The 21,414-nt window shown below is 43.8% G+C and overlaps 1 protein-coding gene across 5 annotated transcripts in view; it reads left to right on the forward strand.

The window, feature by feature from the left end:
* LOC129327284 (ATP-binding cassette sub-family A member 9-like) overlaps nucleotides 1-21,414 on the forward strand; it is a 130,750-nt gene that overhangs the window by 9,943 nt on the left and 99,393 nt on the right. For 2 of the 5 annotated variants that reach the window (XM_054975785.1, XM_054975787.1), the window contains exons 2-5: nucleotides 7,851-7,963; nucleotides 11,429-11,639; nucleotides 13,206-13,361; nucleotides 16,064-16,164. In XM_054975785.1, the coding sequence (XP_054831760.1) occupies nucleotides 7,859-7,963; nucleotides 11,429-11,639; nucleotides 13,206-13,361; nucleotides 16,064-16,164 (573 nt within the window). In that variant the 5' untranslated portion in view covers nucleotides 7,851-7,858. Of the gene's footprint in view, nucleotides 1-7,847; nucleotides 7,964-11,260; nucleotides 11,330-11,428; nucleotides 11,640-13,205; nucleotides 13,362-16,063; nucleotides 16,165-19,995; nucleotides 20,056-21,414 lie in introns of those variants that run through there. The other 3 variants (XM_054975786.1, XM_054975788.1, XM_054975790.1) reach the window with 3 other exon arrangements.

Consider the following 21,414-nt stretch of genomic DNA (forward strand, 5'->3'; position numbering starts at 1 on the left):
TGTGGTTGGCAGACAGACCTGCCTAACAGGGTCAGGAGGGATAAGATTGCTGTTCCCATGGCTTCAGAAGGCAGTTGCCTAGGGGATTAACCCCCCTGTTCCTTGCTGTATAGGGCAGAATGGAAGCTCTCCAGTTGGCAAGGAGAGCTGCCTATCAAGGTTAAGTGGGCTAAGATTGGGGTTTCCAATTAAAACAAAAGGTCTGCAGACATTCTGGGCCTATGTTGCCTAGGGAATCAATGGATTGACACCAGCCTGTCTGGCATCACGAATCGTTCATGAATTGAAACGAATCGGGCCAAAAATTCATAAATTTTGTGAAAACTACGAAGCACGAATCGGCCCAATTCATCATGAAAATTTATTCATATTTCAATTCATGCCCATGTCAATTTAGGAGAGGTGGCCACTAGGCTGTTGGCACTCCAGGACTTTTCCCAGTTGCCATAATAACCAATCTGTCCCTGCAACTCCATATTTAGCACATTTTAGCAGCCTAGACTTCTGTTTGCTGAAACATATATGGAAGTAGCAAATTGCCAGTTGAAAGTTTGCCCAAGTTCCACAAAACACAGTTTTCTCTTTCACATAAAAGAAATCATGCCAAATTAACTCTACCATGATTAGTAGGTTATTAGCCTAATGACTCTTGGTAATATTGTGAACTTAATAGTCTTCAAGGCATTAGACAAAGCTTCCTTCTCATGGTGTTTTAGTTATCAAACTGGTCAAAAATGACTAGATGATAGCAAAGATGTAATCATTGAGGTGGAGAAGAAGAATGGCAAGGGCTTTTTCTGGCAAGTTCCCCCCCCCCCCAGTTTTCTTATCAAAAAATGGGACACATGGGGGGGGCTTTTAAGACAAGGTTTTACCCACTTAAAATATATACCATGCAATTTTTCAGTGCTATATACATATTCAGTATATTTTCAGGAACATATATATTGGTATATTGTTTAAAAGTTTATAACTTTGACAACAATGAATGCACTGTACTGTGCGTGATAATATATTATTAGAGTGTATTTGTTAACTTGATATCCAAATACAGAGGTAGTCCTATTATGACATTATGTTTTTGTCTGTTTAGGTAGTTATATATTGCCATTCTCCCCAATGGAAGCCCAGATCAGCAAATAATATTAGAGTGATGTATTGTCGAAGGCTTTCACGGCTGGAGAACGATGGTTGTTGTGGATTTTCCGGGCTGTATTTCCATGGTCTTGGCATTGTAGGTCCTCACGTTTCGCCAGCAGCTGTGGCTGGCATCTTCAGAGGTGTAGCACCAAAAGACAGAGATCTCTCAGTGTCACAGTGTGGAGAAGATGTTGGCAGGTAATTTATATCTACTCAGGAAGGTGGGGTTGGGCTGAGTCATCCTGTAAGAGACTCTTGGTGCTACACCTCTGAAGATGCCAGTCACAGCTGCTGGTGAAACATCAGGAACTACAATGCCAAGACCACGGCTATACAGCCCGGAAAACCCACAACAACCATCAATATTAGAGTGTTTCTGCACAAACAATAAACTGGTTTTTCTTTAATATAAAATTTGTTCTCTGATTTTTATTTTTCCTACTTCTCAGACGTAGACATTAAGACACATGCCAGTAGCATGGGGCACAACAGTTTGCATTTTCCCTCAAGAGGGCCAGTGTTGTATCACAGTTAGAGTGCTGGATTAGGATCTGAGACACAGGTTTGAATCCCCACTGTGCTACGGAAGCTGACCGGGTGAGCTTGGGCTGGTCACATAGTCTTAGCGTCACCTGCCTCGCAAGGTTGTTGTAAGGATAAAATGAAGAGGTGAGCAATATAAGCCCCTCTGAATCCCCACTGGAGAGAAAGGCATGGTATAAATGACAAACAAACAAACAAGAATTAAGTATATTTGTGATTTTGCTCATAGAGAACTGAAGCATTTATACTTCTAAATTCCATGCATGTGCCACATAGAACAATTTTATATACTACTAGCAACAGAGCCCATTGTAAAAGTAAATACAATAGGCTCTAGCAGTTGGGCCTTGGGAGGGCCGTGCCAGCACAGCCCTCCCAAGGTCCCACAATGGCAGAAGAGGCAGGAAGGCCATGAGGGGAGGAAGCCCCCCCCCGCACTGCACCTCCCTGTTGGTCCGCAGGCAGGCCTCTAAAACAAATAACACATATATGTCATTCCCCCCACTACATCACTGTGTTCTCCCCAATTATTGTGGTAATAGGTTTCCATTTATATTGGGGTTGAGGGCCAGCTTGATTCCTGAAGAGGAATTCAGCTGTTTGGTGTGTAGGTTTAGGTTCCCCAAAATAAATAGGGCCTTTAAAAAAGATATTTAACTGGCCATCTCCAGTAGTAACAGAGCCACAAGAAACATAGATTTAAAAACAGGTAGATAGGTTTTGAAACTAAATTGTAAATTTGGGGTTTTTTGGTAAAAGCTTAACAACAGGTAGATAGCGTAGGTTCCAGGAGGGGAAAGAATGGCTGGTAGGAAAGCTGAGAGGACCCCCGGGGGAAAGGCCAGAGGTAAGTCTAGAGGGGTGGAGGGGAGGGGGAGTGCTGCGGCTTCCCCCCCCATCTGAACGGAGGAAGCCCTCCCCTGCACTGCTGCCATTCACCAGCCTGGCTTCTGGTGAAAGGAAGAGGGTTCACAAGGCCCTCTTTCCTGAGGCAGCTGCTGGAGGGCCACCCCCAACCCAGGTGCCTGAGGTAGGGACTGGCACTGTGTGGGGGCCTGCTTCTGCAGGAGGAGCAGCATGTGATGTCTCCTGGGATGGACGTGGAACACATGACTTTTCCATCCCTCACGCTCACCCCAGGGACCCATAGGATGTTGGAGGAACTGCAGGAGTAACTCCCTGCTGGGCAGTCTTCCCCTGTTTTCTCTGAGGCCAGCAGCAGGCCTCTCACAGCTGTGCTGGAGGAAAAGGAAGAGACTGTGGAAGAGCCCACATCTCTGCCCCTTCATCATCATCCATCTCCAATTGCCCAGCCGAGAGTGGGACACAGTGTGTCCAGCCCGAGCACCTCACAGGAGGTGTCTCCTGGGGGGCCTGTATGCGCCTCCCCTGTGCAGTGTGGGTCCCCCATTACCTCTGATATCTAGAGTCACTTCCAGAGAACGGAGGACCCCCAGTTTGCCCAGTGCTGGCATTGCAGGCAATGGATCCGTCGCAGCAGGGATGTGAACCATCTCTCCCCGTCTAGAATGTGAAGCCACCTGAAGAGGCAACACCAGGCGGTGCTTCTTTGGGGGGAGAGTTCAAGTGGCATCACATGGATACCAGCTAGCCAGAAGGAGGAAGTTTCCTCTGATGCTCTCCCCCCAAGGGTTCCTGTAGGGCAGGGATGCCAAGCCTCTCTGCCCGAGATGCTTGGTACACTGGGCCCTAGTGTGCCTAGAGAGGGGATCCAGAAGGTGACCCAGCACGTCACGTGCCACATTGTCAACTTGATTGCAGTAGATGGTGAGCTGTTCTCCATAGTTGACCACTTTGGCTTCCAGGGGCTGCTCCATGATGCCTTTCCCTAGTACACTATCCCCGCTCACATGACGTTGAGCAGGGCCGTGGTGCCCTCATTTTATAGGGCTGCCAGGGACCACGTGAAGGCACAGTTGTCCCACATTGCTGGGAGAACTGTGCACTTCATGTCCGACATCTGGACCTGCCCTAGTGTGCAGCATTCATACCTCTCACTTACTGCACACTGGTGGCAACCTGAAGACCTTCAGGGTAGTGGTGAGGTGTCCAGAGTTAGATAGGGAAGGATGGGAGACCACTGGGCCGGCTACCACAAGGCCTTGCTCCACGCTGAGGTTCTCGATGTGTCGCGTACGGTAGAGAACATCATGGCCACCTTGAAGAGGGAGTTGGATGGCTGGATAGGTGAGGGCACTATTACCAACCCCAGGTCCCCGCAAGTCCTGACTTCCAGTATCTCCTGTAGAAATGTCGGAGGTTCACGAGTCGCTTCTCACGCAATGTGAAATCCACTCATGAACTGCACCAGAAGCAGACCAGGACAGGTGTGCCGGAGCATGTCTTGATTTCTGATGTAGTCACTCGATGGAACTCCCCCTGTGCCATGATGGAGCACTTGGTGGATCAGCAGGCCGCACTCAAGATGTGGCTCTCAGAGAGCGACGCTTGGAGTCAGGAGGGTGAGTTCAGCCGGGAGGATTGACTCACTGTCTCTCAGATAGTGGAGGTCCTGAAGCCCCTCAGGGACTTCACTGTAGCGGTCTCATCTGACACGGTGATCCTGGGTCTAGTCATCCCTCTGGTGCACATGCTCCAGAGTTCATTGGCCTCCTTTGTGGACCCAGACGCACCACATGCAGACAGTGTTCCAGCAGTGCGCTCACTTGTGAGAAGGCTGCAGCAGGGCATAGCTGCCAGGCTAATGCCTCTCATGCAGAAGGAGTCGTACATGTTGGTGACCATGTGCAACCCGCGCATTAAGGGCACTTTTGCTGAGTGGGATGGGAACTTCACCCAAGCCAGAGATGCCCTCTGTGCACAGGTGAGGTATAGGCAGGCCAAGAGGGGCTGCCTGTCATCAGAGGTGACGTGCGAAGGGCCCAGCCCTATGGGTCCCTCTCATGCCCCTTCTGAGTAGGCTCCCCCTGTGGCCACCACCGGGATGTCCATGGAGATGGAGATGCTCTGGTGGGCCCTCGGCCCCTGTGGGACTGTGAGTTGTGTGAGAGAGGATTCGGTGGAGGCAGTGGTCAGGGACTACCTTGCGGAGCCCTGTGAGTTGCTGTCCACCGATCCGCTGAGCTACTGGGCCAAGAAGGAGGTGGTCTGGCTGGACCTCTTCCTCAAGGCACAGTGGCTCCTCTCATGCCCTCCAATGAGCATGGAGAGCGAGCACATCTTTTCTTATGCAGGCAACATTGTTAGCCCACATCGCTCTCGCCTGTTCCCATGGAGAGTTGAGCAGTTGGTCTTCCCGAAGGTCAACTCTCGGCTCTTTGATTTCTCAGGACTGGACTGAATTAGGTGAGCCCTCCTTGTGGTCTGCATCCTGTGCAAGTCTAGGACCTGGGGAATCATGCTCTTCCCTACATTAAACTTTTAGAAGTAGAAAAAAGTCCAGTAGGAGGAAGGTGGAACTCAGTGGCAAAGGGAATGCATCCTGCAATTTGACTTCCCAACAGAAAAAAAAAATAACTAAAACGGTCACAGACCCCGTGGGCACAAATTTATTCTGATAATTCATAACATGCCCCAGAAATGTTGATTGCCGCTGGAGGGAGAGACAGGTTAGATAGGGACTGCTTAGGTTAGGGACTTACAGCAAGAAACTCAGAGTAGCAGCCAAACTAGCTATGCTGCTGTTAATGTTCTAAACTGTTGTTTAATGTTGTAAAACGTTGTAAACTGTTTTAAAATATTGTTGTTAAACTTAAAATGTACATGTTGCAGGAGTGGGGGAGGAGTTGGGCAGGTAGGGATGGTGTGGGTGGGGGACAGCTGATGACGAAGGCTACATCCTAACACTACTTCACAAGAGTTTTCCAGTTCAGCCTGAAGCTGGTGGTGGTGGTGGGGGGACCTCTGCAACCATGCTCCACAAATGCCATTGTGTTGTGCTTGTGGCTAGGTACTGTTTGTTGGGGAAAAAAAGGTTAAAAATAGCTTTAAATCATAGGTGCAATGGATCTTGAATCAATAGAGAGTCAGCACACGAGTTTAGCTTTTAAAAAACATTTACTTCTAAAGGGAAAAGGGTCACAGGTTGCCTACAAAACAACAAACACCTGGAGCTACATTTTCCTTACTGTTTACAACAAAGAGCTGGGATAATGGAATGGAGAATCTTCTTCTTCCTCCTTCTTCTTGACCCTGAAAGGACAGTCACCTGACCTGTTGACCAATAACAGTTTACAAACACTCTCAAGTTTCCCGGGCTTGCAGATTATTGGCTCTGTGCCAGGTTCCCTTTCCAGGTCAATCTAAACAATAGCATGGTAGGTAAACACATTAACCCCATAATGACTGAATCTCAGACCTTGCAACACACATATATTCCAACACTGTTCTGCTCTGTGGTGTTTCCCCACTGGCTGAACTGAGAGCCCGGCTGCAGGGAATGACAATGGTTCTGTTGGACTAGGTTTCAAGAGTTTCCCCCAATTCAGTTTGGTTTGGGTGGAATGGATGTGTGACTCTGTGGCTTGGCTCCCTTGGAGTCACTGTGATTATGTTTGGGGAGGGGGGAGTTAAATGTTGTGCCGGTATTGTTGTGTGCTGTCTCCCACCCTCAGCCCAGGAACTCTAAGAAATAAAGTGTTTTTGCAAGTAATTGTGTGTGTGTGTGTGTATATGTGTTTTTGATTCTCTGGTTTGAAGTTAGCTGTGGTACAGTTATCTAAGAGACTGTTGTGATGTGTTGTGCTGTGCCTTCATGCTGTGTAACTTAAAGCCAAGAACGAAATAAAGTGTTTTTGCAAGTAATTGTGTGTTTGTGATTCTCTGGTTTGAAGTTAGCGGTGGTACTATTATCTAGGAGACTGTTGTGTAGTGGGACACACTAGTGTCATGTGCCTTTAATGCTGTAACTGAAAGCTAAAAAATAAAGTTGGTTGAACTTGATTCAATGTATGTTTGTGTGTTATTCTTTGGTGTGAAGGTTAGTTCCCATCATAGGGAACAATGAAGAGTGGCTGGCCAGCCTGCTCTGGAGTTGGTGGGAAACTTGGGGGTGCATGCCTGTAGTTCAGGTGTGCTTTCCGAGGGATGAGCTTGCACTCAGGAGTGTGCCCTCCATTGTGGCACCCCTGGCCTGTGCATAATTGCCCTGGGAAAGTCAGTTTAAAAGTTCCCATCATAGGGAATAATGGGGAGCGGCTGGCCAGCCTGCTCTGGGGGTAGTGGGGAACTTGGGGGTGCATATCTTTGGGTCTGTGGGTCTGTTGGGAGATAGATTGAAAGGGGGGCTATGCCTGTGGTCATGGATGCCACATTCCATGGGTTCCTGCTGTGGGAGCCTGGATTTTCCCATAACAAGAACCAATGGAGAGTGGCTGGCCAGTTACTGCAGGGGTGGTTAGGTTTTTGGGGGGAGGGGGAGTATGGTTCTGATGGATAACTTGGGATAGTGTAGCTGGACTGTGGCTGTGGCCATTGGCAGCCCCAATCCATGTGTTTCTGCTGTGTGGGAGTCTTCCCCACAGTAGAAATAAAATGGTGTGGTGGGAGAACCACCTTTGGGGGGCCTTGACATGGCCCCCTAAAGTCCAATCTCCCTGAAACTTGGGGAGGACATGGTAGGACACGTAGGAGCAGGTTCTCAGAAAATTGGGTGCATTTTGCTTGCAAAATGCCACCCCAAGCCACCTAGAAAGATCACTTGTTTTTCCCCATAGGGAATAATGGAGAGTGGAGGAGGATGGGGTACCTTCTTTGGGGGGCCATAACATGGCCCCCTGAAGTCCAAATTTTCTGAAACTTGGGGGGGGGGGGGTCATTAGAGGAGAGTTAGGAGAAGGTCTTCACCAAGTTTAGTTTGCTTTGTAAAGAAAATGCCCCCCCCAGCCTCCCAGAATGCCAGGAGCATTTTCCCCATTGAAAATAATGGCCGAATCTTTAAGAAGCAAACCCGAATCTCCGAATCAGGAATTCCCTTTATTTCAAGTCTGTTCCCCGATTTGGGTATTCTGAATTGGGAAACCCGAATCATCCTGGCCCTGTACACCCCTACTCTTCAGGAAAACCGATATGTACAGAGAGCTGTTCAAATAAGCAGAAGGAGAGGCGATGTTGTAATTTTTAACTTTCACTATACTTTGCCTGGTGTAAAACGTTTCTGTACAAATTTGCCTATATTTTGAAAGCAGATCCTGAAATGCAGAAAGAACACCACAGAAATGCCAGCATGTGCCAGCAAATTAAAACACTCTTATTGAAGAATATAATTGTGAAATGGAGGATGAAAAAACAAAGTTTCCAGGCAAGTATACAGAGCATTTCTTTTCTTGAATTTTGATAGTACATAAAGATGGGCAAAAATCCAAATGTGTATAATACATGCTGATTTTGTGTCTTGTTGTACAACTTTTCCACTGTTGTCTGAATGATATAAAAATGAGAAACTATTCATGAGAAATAAGAGAAACTAGCTTCCAGTGCTGTGTTTACAAACAGTAGACCATCTTAATGTCAGGAGGAAAGCAAATTTTGTATTCCTACAGTATCTATCTAGGTCCCTTAAGTGTATTTACTGGTGTCTTATAATTTTCCAACTTGTAGGATTGCTGATTTTACCTTGCACTCACAACTACCATTGACACTCTCTCAGAATAAGTCTTGTAGTTTGCACTCCTGCTGCAATGGTACCAATATCTGCTCATTTAATAAGTGATCTGATCCTCTAAACTTACAACTTCAACAACCTTCCTAAGTAGAACCAGATGTTTAATATAGAGTTGTTAACAGTAAGCCACATTATCTGTGTTTAGACACCAAAATATCAAACAATTGAGACTGACATTTCAAAATTAAAAAGATAATCATATTTGTTATGACCGCTTCTTTCTCTTGGGTAGATTTTGCCTTTTATGTTTCCCTTAACACCCTCTGGGTAGTTTGCTGCCACCAGGAATATTATATTCCAAGATATTTTATTTAAGTTTTCCTTTTTGTAATGTGCCTAAGCGCCAGGCTCCTTCGTGGTTCTATGTGGCCCTGAGGATAGGAATGGGATATAGCAATGACAGCTACTATGGGATGTAACAAAAACAAAATAAACGTTTATTTTTTCAAGAAGTGTATCGGTTTCATAAAAGTAGTTCTCAGTTCTTAAAGTCACTTCATTTAAACTCATTCACACAGACCTCTTCTAAGGCTTCACACACAGCCTCTTTCTCTGACTCAATATTTCTCTCACAGACGGGCTTAAAGTGACTCAGGCAGCACACAGCTAGCCTCTCTTTTCCTCACTAAATATTTTTCACAGAAATGCTTAAACTGCTCAGGCAGCACACAGCTAGCCTGCTTTCTTCTCACTCCTTGTTCTTTCTCCACTCTCAGAGCAGAACCACAAGTGACAAAAGGCACATATTGGACACTTGTCAGCTTCCCTCAAGTTTTGATGGGAAATGTAGGCATCCTGGTCTTGCAGCTTGGCTCTCTGACTGCTGTCCAATGGACTTTTCAACTGTCACTTGTCCAACATTCCGCCAAGCTGCCTACATTTCCCATCAAAACTTGAGGGAAGCTGACAAGTGTCCAACCTGTGTCAGGCGTCACTTGTGGTCCCGCTCTCAGTCTAAAATTGCATTCACTCCACCCACACTCTGAGAGCAGAACCAGAAGTGACAAAAGGCACAGATTGGACACTTGTCTGCTTCCCTCAAGTTTTGATGGGAAATGTAGGCAGCTTGGCAGAATGTTGGACAAGTGACAGTTGAAAAGTCCATTGGACAGCAGTCAGAGAGCGAAGCTGCGAGACCAGGATGCCTACATTTCCCATCAAAACTTGAGGGAAGCAGACAAGTGTCCAATCTGTGCCTTTTGTCACTTCTGGTTCTGCTCTTAGTCATCAACCAATCATATCACTCACTCATCCCTCTCTTTCACCGCCACCCTTCATCTACACCACACCAAGCATTTAAAGACACAAGCACACATTTACTTAAAATCATTACAACATTCTTCCCTATTTTAATTGAATCTTCCTAACCCTTGGCTGCAGCAGCCAGGACAGGAGCCTAAGGAGCTGGGTAAAAGATCCGGGCAGGGGGAGCACACCTAGCAGTGATGTGGGAATAAGTGACAGTGAGGAGCTCAGTGCTGGCCACAGGGAGTGATTATCTGCTGGAATTGGCAATGTAAAGGAAACAAGTCGTTAATCGTGTAGACTTCAGTGTTCTTGTGTGTTGCCCACTCTCTAACCCCACAGAGAAAGGATAGCCCCTCCCCAGAGGAACATGGCTCTGGGGGCTTCACAGAGATGCTTGGTAAATTTGCGTGCATGCATGCCTATATGTGATAAAGTAAATGTATGCTATAGATACAGAGTGAATCCTGTTGATTATCCTCATCACGATGAGGGTCACTCTTCACATTACTTCGTTTACGAATTCTTGACGGAGCCAACCCATACGAGTACTTGACAGAGCTCCACACAGATATGTGTCAGCAGGGCTGTATTAACCCAGAGATGGGTCCCTAGGCTTTCAAGTATTTTGGGACCCCTCCAGCACTTCACTCTTCCATCCCACTACTGCTGACAGCCTGCCCCTGGTATGGTAGTGCTAAGAGCTAGACCACAGTACATAGCCCTATATTCATTTTTAGGGTCTCCTAAAGAATTCTCTTCACAATTTTTAAAACATTTTTATTGAGCAAGTAGAACTCTTCAGGAAAGCACATTTTGGGGGTATAATTGTTCAATACAGTAATAATTTGAAGTGAATAATTTTTTATTATTTATTCAAAATACATAATTTATAGATAATTGTTTCAGTGTAAGAGACAATTGGAATCACTTCAATATGGAAGCAATAAATTATCTTATTAATAGAGAATATATAAGAAAATCAATTGTAATGTATATGGGGATGTGCCACAGCAAAAAAAAAAAAAAAATTGACAGGCTCCTGTGGGGCCCCTAGGCTTAAGCTTCTGCCTAGTCCACCTTATGAATAATACAGCCTTGCACATCAGCTCTGGGGATTGGCTTCTATCAGGGCTTTTTTTCAGCAGGAATGTGGTGGAATGGAGTTCCAGCACCTCTTGAAAATGGTCACATGGCTGGTGGCCCCGCCCCCTGATCTCCAGGCACAGGGGAGTTTAGATTGCCCTCCACACCACTCCAGCAGCACGGAGGGCAATCTAAGCTCCCCTCTGTCTGGAGATCAGGGGGCGGGGCCTCTGGCCATGTGACCATTTTCACCGAGGGCAATTTAAACTTTAAAAAATTCCCCCCTTGTTCCAGCTGACCCAAAGTGACATCATTGAGTGGTCCTGAGTTCCATCACCTCTTTTCCCAGAAAAAAAAGCCCTGGCCTCTATAGAAAAACAGTTTCCCCCTTTCTGCTGCTGCACATTCCCACAACACCTCCTCGTGGAGCAGCAGAAATGGGGCAACGTCTCCCCTCCGCACTGTTTTTGCAGGAGTAAAAAAGCTTGGGAGTCAGGCAGGAACTCTCCCCCCCCCGTGGCAGCTTTCCATGCTTATTTGCACTCTCATTTTTTTTATAGAAGCCAATCCCTGCTGCTGTCATGTGTCTGTGGGAGCAGGGTTTGTCTCCATGAAGAATTCATAAAAGAAGTAATGTATAGAGTGATCCTGAGTAACCATGGCTGCCAAATGGTATGATAATATAATCTGGGTAAGGTTTGCATACACTGTTAAGACTTCGAACGAATTATTGTGGCCGTTTTTCCTTACTATCTCCTTCATTATCTGCAGGAATGGTTCTCATCACTTATTCTTCTTCTTGGCGTGCTATTGCTGATAGTGGGCTTATTCCATGAGGCAGAGCATGAAATACCTCAGGCAGCCCTTGGACAGCTAGAAGATCTTTCTTTCAATTTTAGTAAACTTAAAATTGCTTATACTCCTGGAACGAAAACCACAAGAACAATAATGGAAAAAGTAGAAAAATTGTCTGTCATGAAAGGTATATGTAATGCACGAAGTTAAAATAATGTCTGTTATATATTATTGTTTTTGCAAGCTTTCATGGGATTCAGTGTTCCCTTTTGCTGAGTTCTAGCATTTTTTGGCAGACTTTTAGGCTTGGGATATGGAACAAGTGAATTAGAGTGTTTCAATGCCTGGGAAGGGGCTGTGGATCATAGGTAGGACATCTGCTTGCATGCAGAAGATCTCATGTTCAGTCATGGAATCATAGAATCACAGGGTTGGAAGGGATCTCTAGAGTCACCTAGTCCAACCCCCTTGGAAATGCAGGAAATTGCCAAAAAAAAACCCCTTCACACTGATCCTTACTCCATGCCCAGTAGATGGCAAAACTCCATCAGGATCCCTAGCCAAACTGGCCTGGGGAAAATTGCTACCTGACCCCAAGGTTGTGATTGGCCTTACCCTGGGCCATGAGAACTAAGCAGTGGTATGACCCTTCCTGCCCTCCCTCTCACGATCTGCCCAGGTTCACAGAATCAGCATTGCTGTCAGATGGCCATCTAGCCTCTGCTTTAAAACCTCCTAAGAAGGAGAGCCCACCACCTCCTGAGGAAGCCTGTTCCACTGAAGGACTGCTCAGTGAGGAAGTTCTTCCTAATGTTTAGCCAAGAGTCCTTGGTCTTTCCAGTTTAAAAGTAACAGGTGAGGAGGATGAAATGCCCACCCTCCCTTTTCTAGAGACCGTTGTATGTTTTCCCACAATGGGTTTTGTTGCTACTTTTGAAATAATCAAGGGCCAACCACATCAGCTTTATGCACTAACTCACTCCTAAGGAAGCCAAAGAAAATCCTCTCACTCCCAATGGGAATAGCAACAGTGACAGAATCTTTTCTTTAGGTACCTACCTGTGACTTGGCTTGCACATAGGCGTGAACATCTGGAGGGCATAAGGAGAGAATTCTTGGAAGAGCTTCCAATGTCATTCACACTAGAGGCAAAGGGATTAACGATCATGTTGTTTATTTTTCAGATTAGAAAAGTGACTTCAGTATCTAATACTATGTCAGGCATGTATTTAGGATTAGGGCTAATGTTGGGGAAGGTTTGGGATTTGCCTTCCGTTGCAACCACTTCCCATTTCTTTGTCTTAGCCAGCTAGGCTTGAGCCTGGTAGGAGTTAAAGCTAACAGATTAAAGATCTGCCTCTCTATTGATTATCCTTATCTCTTGTGAGGGAACCATGGAATGTAATGCTGGTGTAGCCAGCAATCTGTGTACTCACGATTCTATTAGGGGGTTCCTTCCAGGGCTTTTTTTCAGCTCGAATGCGGTGGAACGGAGTTCCGGAACCTCTTGAAAATGGTCACATGGCTAGTGGCCCCGCCCCCTGATCTCCAGACAGAGGGGAGTTTAGATTGCCCTCCGCGCCGCTCAGCAGCGCGGAGGGCAATCTAAACTCCCCGCTGTCTGGAGATCAGGGGGCGTGGCCACCAGCCATGTGACCATTTTCTCCGGGGGCAACCCACTGAGTTCCACCACCTCTTTACCCAGAAAAAAGCCCTGGTTCCTTCTAATAATGACTGCATTTCCATATTAAAGGAATAAGAACAGAACTCATGGAAGATGAAAAAGCAATAGAAGATGCACACAAGAAGGACGGCACCATTGGGGTTATATTTCAGGATAGCTTCTCTTATCGACTCAGATTTTCAATAAGGGATGTGTCTTCTCCCAACGACTACTTCGGAGGCATAGGTAATTCAAGACGCAAGTGCATTTATGTCCCATTTCCTAGATATTCATATGAATACAGTGAAATCAAATGCAGATTTGGCCTCTCAACATTTTATATTCTTGTAAGATGTTTTAAGCATGTTTGTAATGTAAAAATGCAAGTAATAAAACAATGGCTTGGATCCTAAGTCCGTAGCGGAATGCATCTTCTCTGACTGAGGATCCTCTGGTTTGGGAGGAGTTGTCCCATAGGTCTGAAGGGAAAACACACAGGCTGGTATTGGTAGGAGCACAGTAAAACTTGAAAAGTGAGAGCAGGCCATTGCTGTTTTTTGCATGCACTTACATCAGGTTTTCTGTATATTCGATCCATGAAGATCGGATCCACTTTGGGCCTTTGTCATTCAGCACTTGAGGGGGTTCTGGTCAGGGCTGCATGTACAGGTGGGTCTCCAACTCCCCCCTCCCCCGCACAAATGGTGCTGAATATTTTATTTGCCAGGGGGTGTGGGCTGCATGTACACTGAATGCTTGTACATGCAGTATGGTCCTGAGGGAAGGGCAAATGGGTGTGAATACATTTAGTATTCTGGGGTCATATACAGAAAGGCTAAGGACAGCAATGGTAACAGAAGTGGGATCCCCCCCCACACACAATTATGCTGAGAAGCTCTCTGGGATTTAGTGGGAGATTGGATTGTTTAGCATCTTTTCCTTGAGGCTCTGGTGCTTGCCCAGTTTTCCATGGAGCCTTAAAAAAGCATCTCTTTAGGAAATGGTTGTTCAGCTATAACAACAACAACATTCAATTTATATACCACCCTTCAGGATGACTTAACACCCACTCAGAGCCAAGCTACAAGTGATGCCTGACACAGGTTGGACACTTGTCAGCTTCCCTCAAGTTTTGATGGGAAATGTAGGCATCCTGGTCTTGCAGCTGTAATGGAGAGCTAAGCTGTAAAACCAGGACGCCTACATTTCCCATCAAAACTTGAGGGAAGCTGACAAGTGTCCAACCTGTGTCAGGTGTCACTTGTGGCTTGGCTTTCAGAGCAGTGCTTTGCATGGCAGGGTGAGCTGGGTGCCCTCCCAGCTAGAAATGCCAGATTGCCCCTCAGGTGGTTCCACGAAGGCTTGACTTACCTCAGTATGTTATTTTGTCTTAAACATTCGATGCGAGTAAAGGATAATTTTGTGTTTAAACTGCATGTAGTTTTTTTTAAGCCTTGATGACAAAAAAACTACTCAGTTTTGGCAACAATCTGTATTTAGAACATATTTTGAACATATTTAGCTTGACTCGCCTTTCTTGCCTGCTTTCAAGCCCTGCAGGCACACACCAGTGACCCTTAAAGAAGCCCCAGCCCCAAGCGAGGCCTGGAGATTAGTTCCTCTGGAGGAAGTTGTTGCTTTGCAGAGCAGACTCTGCTTCCAACTAAAACCAAAGTGTATTTAGAGTTTAGGTATTGCTTTTGTGCCTGTCGCTGGTGCATGATCAGAAGTTGATTAACCCCTTATGGCGTTATGAGAAAACCATGACTTGAGCTGTTTACAGCGGGAACAGAATTGGCACAATAATGTAATAGTCGAGTAGTCCAATCAAACTGAGGCTCTCTTAGTATCCAAACCACTCATAGAACGAGGTACGTATCTGACGATCTGTAAATGAATGTTGTTTCTCTATATATTCCAGTATGGGCTGCCAAGTTTCGAGAAAGGTGGTCACCTTTCTCCATATGATTATTTGGCATAACTTCTAGTTGTTGTTTAGTCTGAAAGCTGACTGTTAATGTACAAATTGTTATTGGGCAAACAAACCAGTCATTTTAATCATTTTTTACGTGGCCAAGATATTAACCAGTCATCAGGAAAGAATTGAAGGAAAGGTTAATCAGGTGCCTTGGTTACATTAAAAATCCCAACATTTACAACCTTGGCAGTGCAATGCACCTGCACTACAGTCCCCAAGAAGCATGTGTGTCATGTCTGACTGTGCCCATTCATTAAGGCCAATAATTCTGCTGTCAAGTATATGCTTTATTCTGTCAAGTGTGACTCCATTTTGTATTGCCACCAGTTATAATTTTGTTTCTTGTAGCCAACATTACAGTGAGTTCTCACTCATTTCCAGGTGGCCGGGTGTTTACCAGTTCAAAGCCTTCTTCCTGACTGTGATATGTCTTCTCTCCTTGTAGCCTGATAGCACAAATATGCATAGTGTTCTCACACAGATCAAACAACACTAGGTTGTTTGGAAGTTGGGAGGGGGGAGGAACAGGGGTAGAAAAGGGATGTACTTTTCCTATGTAGCCATTCTGGTCAACTTTCTGCTAGAACTTCTTAGTTGTTTACCTTACTTCTAAGTAGACCTTTGGATCTGAATATGGAAAGAACTGATTTCTAAATAAAAGTCCTTTAACCAAGAACCTGTGTCTTGCTACAATGAACCAGGGATCTGTCTGCTATATTTCATCATCCAGAGACTGACAATGTGTTAAAAAACTCAGCAATCCTGTTCTAAATTTGAACTCTTGATTGAAAAGCAATCTCTTTCCCCTGAATGTTATTAGATGCCACTCATAACTGGCATCTAACTGGCATCAATCATAACTTAAACCACAGGTAGCTAACTCAGTGTTTTTATTGAATAAATGTAAATGATTAATATAAAAGATTTTGCATTTAACTATCATTTTTTCTCTGTTTCCTCTTGCCTATAGATTTCTGCTTCAACTATTCAGGACACTATTGTACTAATCCACGATACTGGTTCAAAGGATTTCTATCACTGCAGTCCAGCATTGATGCTGCTCTTATAGAAGTAAGGAAGATGGTTTAATTTCAAACTAGTATGTCTTTTCTACTTTAATTGCACATTTATGTGATTTGATACATTAATTGTTTATCATATTGTTCAAAAAAATGAAGAACAAAGTTCTTTAGGAGGATAGTTTTATTGATTATTTTATATTCCAATGCCTTTTGCTTAAAGCTTTGTCAGGGGAATCTGATAAAACAAGTTTAAAAGTTGTTAATCTTTAAAAATCATCTTATTACATTATAAAAGATAAATTATAACCAGTTATAACAAGGGCCTTTTTTCAGCTGGAACACAGTGGCACCTCTTGAAAATGGTCACGTGGCTGTGGCCCCACCCCTTGATCTCCAGACAGAGGGAAGTTTATTTTATTTATTTATTTTAATTAAAAATTTTATTTAAGAAAAAGAAAATAAGAGTAAAGTAAAAAAGGAAATAGAGTAAAGTAAGGGTATAGTATAAAAGTTATGCAAATTCTAAATTAGAGAATAAAGTGAAAATTATACAATTTTATACAACCAATAAGTATAAAAACAGCACAGATATGAAAGTCTTGGGAATAAAACAAGCAGTACATTTAAGTTTCTTTATGCTAATAAATTAATTATTACATATTTGGCTTCCCTAAACCTGGATAGATAATATTTCTCCTTCTCTCTTCTTCCCTCTCTCCCTCTAAGCAGCTATATCAGTTAGTTTAACCTAAATAATCAATCCTTCCATTTTTTCCAGAAGTCGGTTATTGGCCTATTTTGTTAGTCTGTAGTCAGTTTGGCCATTGAGGCATATTCATGAACTTTATCTCTCCACTCTTGTAGACCAGGACAAGCATCAGTTTTCTATTTTCCTGCAAATAATACTCTTGCTGCTGTCACCATATAACAGAAGAGATCTCCTTGTTCTTTTCTCAGATTGGTAAAATATTTAAGAGCATACTTTTCGGATTTAATTCAAATCTGTTTGAGGCTCTTTTCATGAACTTTTATCCAATATTTTCGTGATTCCTTACAAGTCCACCACATATGGTAAAATGTTGCATCAATATTCTGACACTTCCAACAATGTCCACTGTAACCCTTACGAATCCTTGCAATATCTTTGGGAGTAATGTACCATCTAAAAACATTTTATGTAACTGGTAGCCTGTAAATTTCTCAGTAACTGTTAGCCTGTAAATTTTATGTCTTTAGTCCATAAGTTTTCCCATAAGTCCATTGGAATAGATTTCCCAAAATTTTGCATCCATTTTATCATTCAAGTTTTGACTTGTTCTGTTTCTGTATGGTGTTGCAGTAATATTTTGTAAATCTTCCCCAATAAATGCGACAAGTCTCCAGATATTAATAGTTCATATTGTGTTTTTTCCTCTCAGCCTGCCGCCTTCTTTGAGAAATTTGATCCTTTAATCTTGATAATTTTTGGTGATAAGTCAGCCAAGGAATGTTTTTGCCATAAGCCTGGATTTCTTGCCAGGTTTTTATGTTTCCTTCTTTATCTATCAGTGATTTGTAGCTAGGTTGATGAATTTTGTTCCTAACTGTTACATCATAGTAGGTATTAATTGGTGACATCAATGGGGAAATTGGTGGGCTCAGTCTATTTCTGCATTGAAACCATATTTTAAACAGATCGTCCCTTACACTGTGAATCCCATCTTGTTTAAGAATAGGTTTCCATGATTTCTTTATCCATAAATAATTACGGATACCTTCCTTAGCATCTGCTGTTGCCAATTTGTCTGTTGCTTGGATTCATAATCCAATCCATTATCCCAGACAGAGGGGAGTTTAGATTGCCCTCTGAGCCACTCCGCACAACTGTCTGGAGATCAGAGGGCGGGGCCACCAGCCATGTGACCATTTTCGCCAAGGCAATTTAAACTAAAAAATTCCCTCCTTGTTCCAGCTGACCCAAAGTGACATCATTGTGTGGTCCTGGGAGCGTACGCGCACTTTGCGCACACATGTGGTACCAGGGGCACCACCTCCCACCAGGAGTTGCCACCCGTGCTGGCAACCCATTGAGTTCCACCACTTCTTTTCCCAGAAAAAAAACAACCCTAGTTATAACAGATAAGAAGTCATTTTAAAGTATAAGTCTGGGCATGTTGAAAAGAGCCATATCGTTCTCTATAGTCACCATCCAGCATATATTAAATGAACTTTGCCTTACGGTCAGTTTCTCGGATTGTAGAGAAACTGCCCAGAAACTCCAGAACTTCAGAAAGAATCCTCAGTCCTAGCAGTTTGGCTTCTAGGGGCTACTCCAGGAGTTTACTTCAGCCAGGATATTAAGAAAATGCTATTGACATTAAGAAAGCTTGTCTGACACTGACAACTTTATTTGTAGTTTCTCCCTACCAAACAAAATATAACTTTTTCTAATAATATAATATAATAACATACAAGTGGAAAAAAAGAACAACGAATTGCTGTAGGGGGATACTTTTATAGATGCTTCTAGATCCAAACATGATCTGCTTAAACCTTTGTCAGGGGATCTGATAAACCAAGCTTAAAAGTAATATTATATTGGCCGTTTCCACACACATTGAATAATCCACTTTCAATACACTTTAGTGAACATTTGTAACTGATTTTCCATGTGTGGAACAAAAAATCCACTTCTAAAGGATAACTAAAGCGTATTGAAAGTGGATTATTCAACGTGTGTGGAAACGGCCATAGTTATGAGATTATTTTAAAACATTAACTAATATTACTTTTATGACCTGCAATTATGAATTTTCAGGCTTCTTGATGTTTTTCTTCTATATAATTTCCCACACGTGCATGTAACGGCAATATGGTTCCATTCCATAGCAAGCCAAAGAGAAAATTACAGTAATGATTATAGAAAAGAAGGACCAACATCATAATATGCTACCTAATTCAAATAAAGCCAATAAGCAAAACGAACACCGATCAATTAACAGGAATAACTCATAAAAAAACCCTCATATTAATCAGCATTCATTTTGCTTATTGGCATTATTTGAATTAGTTAGCATATTACAGTGTTGGTCCTTCTTTTCTATAATCAAAACCAAGGAGGGGAGCGCCCAGGGAACCCAACAAAACACTACCAGGTGCAACTCAATTTTTATACCAATATAATTGAATCAAACGTCTATACCAATCACTCAATAATCAACAGTAAACTTGTATACTAACCACTCAATAATCAACAGTAAATACAAAGTTACAAAAATTCATCCATACAGTTACAAAAATTCATCTTTGTTGACCTTCTTTTCTATAGTCATTACTGTAATTTTCTCTTTGGCTTGTTATGGAATGGAATCATATGTGCGGCATATGGTTGAGGCTGGGTTATCAATGAGCCTTCCGGCCAGCCACCTAATGACGGGGGAATATAACCCCTTCCTGTTTTTTTCTCTTCCATCTCTTGGACCATTGCTGTCCCTCACCTTTCACCCATTTAGAAATGGGTAATATGGGCCACCTCTTAGAGCTGGGGTTGCCAGGTCCAGGTTGGGAAATTCCTGGAGATTTTGGGGGTGGAACCTGGAGAGGGCGGGGGTTGGGAAGGGGAGGGGCCTCATTGAGGTATGATGCCATAGAATTCACCCTTCAGAGCAGCCATTTTCTCCAGGGGAACTGGTCTCTGTTGCCTGGAGATCAGTTGTAATTCCAGGAGATCCCCAGCTATCACCTGGAGGCTGGCAACCCTACTTAGAGCTGTTCCTTTTACTGCTGAATTTGTAAGTTCTTATGTTTTTTAAAGGCAATTTTATGTAGATTCAAACATTATCATCTACTCTGAGCCCACTTGTGGAAAGAGCAGACTATAAGTGAAACAAACAAACAAACAAACAATGGAAGGAATAATAAGCAAAAATTACAGATTCAGATGGTCAGTTTTAGTGGAAAGGTGAGTTTCATGGAGAACTGTTACTTGGGTCTGCAAAAACACTGTCAAATAGAGAATTAGCCACAGCTTGAGGGGGTGATGATGTCTGATGGGGGGGGGCGCTATTCTCCAATAATGCATGTTTTCCCTTCCGCACCTGTATAGAAAGGATGAGATTCACTTGGCTTTGGAATGCCATGACCTCTGCTTAGCTGATCTCAGCCATGGCCTACTTGCCTTAATTGTTGACAGACAGTGGTAGGGGAATTAAGCAAATCTAACCCCCCTATGGCTAGAACGGTGTGTTTTTTTGCTTAAGTTAACAATGTTTGGCACATACTTTGAGGTACTTGATCATAGGGGGTGGCTTCCTTATCTGATCTCTCATGGCTTACTAATCAGGAGGGTTGGGCCCTTAGGGCTGGGCCTCAGCAGTTTAAACATGAGTCTTTTCCAGCTATGGGGAGGGTGGTGGAGCTACAGGTCCTCTTAGCATACCTTCTGTATGCAGGCAAGGAATAGCTGCAGATCAGGGCTGCTTCATGCTTGGATCTATTAGAAATACTTATATTTCGTTTGGTAGAAGAGTTACTTGGAAGCATTCTCCCCAATGTGCAGTAATTAATCCCCAGGCAATAAAATTGTAGAAAGATAGAACTTACAGTTTATTGAGGTAGATTCCATTCATGGCAATACCTTGGAGTAGAAAGAAAGAGTCCTAGTCGAAAGAGTCACTTTCCCTATAAATACCACGGCCAGATAGTCTGGCAGCGAGGCTGCAGGTGAGTCTGTGGATGAGGCCTTCAAGGCAGGAGCTCTGAGAAATACATCTTTCCCTTTGGAAGGCCATGAAGCAAGAAAAAGAAATCTTCCAAGGGATATAGAGACAGAGGAGGAGACAGGAGGTGTTCCCATCTTAGACAAAGAGAAGCACCTTACTATCAAGAGAGTTACACATACACACAGACACGCATTGGGGAGTGGAGCCTTGTGGGTTGCCTTCAGGGTGCCCCCCCGCCCTGCTTGCCAGCTCTACTCCCACTGCAGGGTCCATTGGCCCTCTGCGGCTCCAGGTGAGTGAGGGCCAGGCTGGCTGCAGGTGGGGCAGGATCCCGACTGGGCTAGGGAGCCGTCCCCAGACAAGTTCATATCACCTTCTCTTGAAAAAAATCAGTTATTTCATTGAAAGAGTGGCTTAGAAGAAATCGGTCAACAGTTTTTATGTCTAAAGTGACACACTTTAAATGAACAGTAAAAATTAATCACCTGATATGTTTGTAGAAAATTGGATTTTATTTATCAACTACTGGAATCCAATACTTCAGAATATATTCCACCATTTGTTTTTTAAACTTGTTATGAAATTTTAAACTTGTTGTT

Source organism: Eublepharis macularius, chromosome 4 (assembly GCF_028583425.1).
Source record: "Eublepharis macularius isolate TG4126 chromosome 4, MPM_Emac_v1.0, whole genome shotgun sequence".
NCBI lineage: Eukaryota > Metazoa > Chordata > Lepidosauria > Squamata > Eublepharidae > Eublepharis > Eublepharis macularius.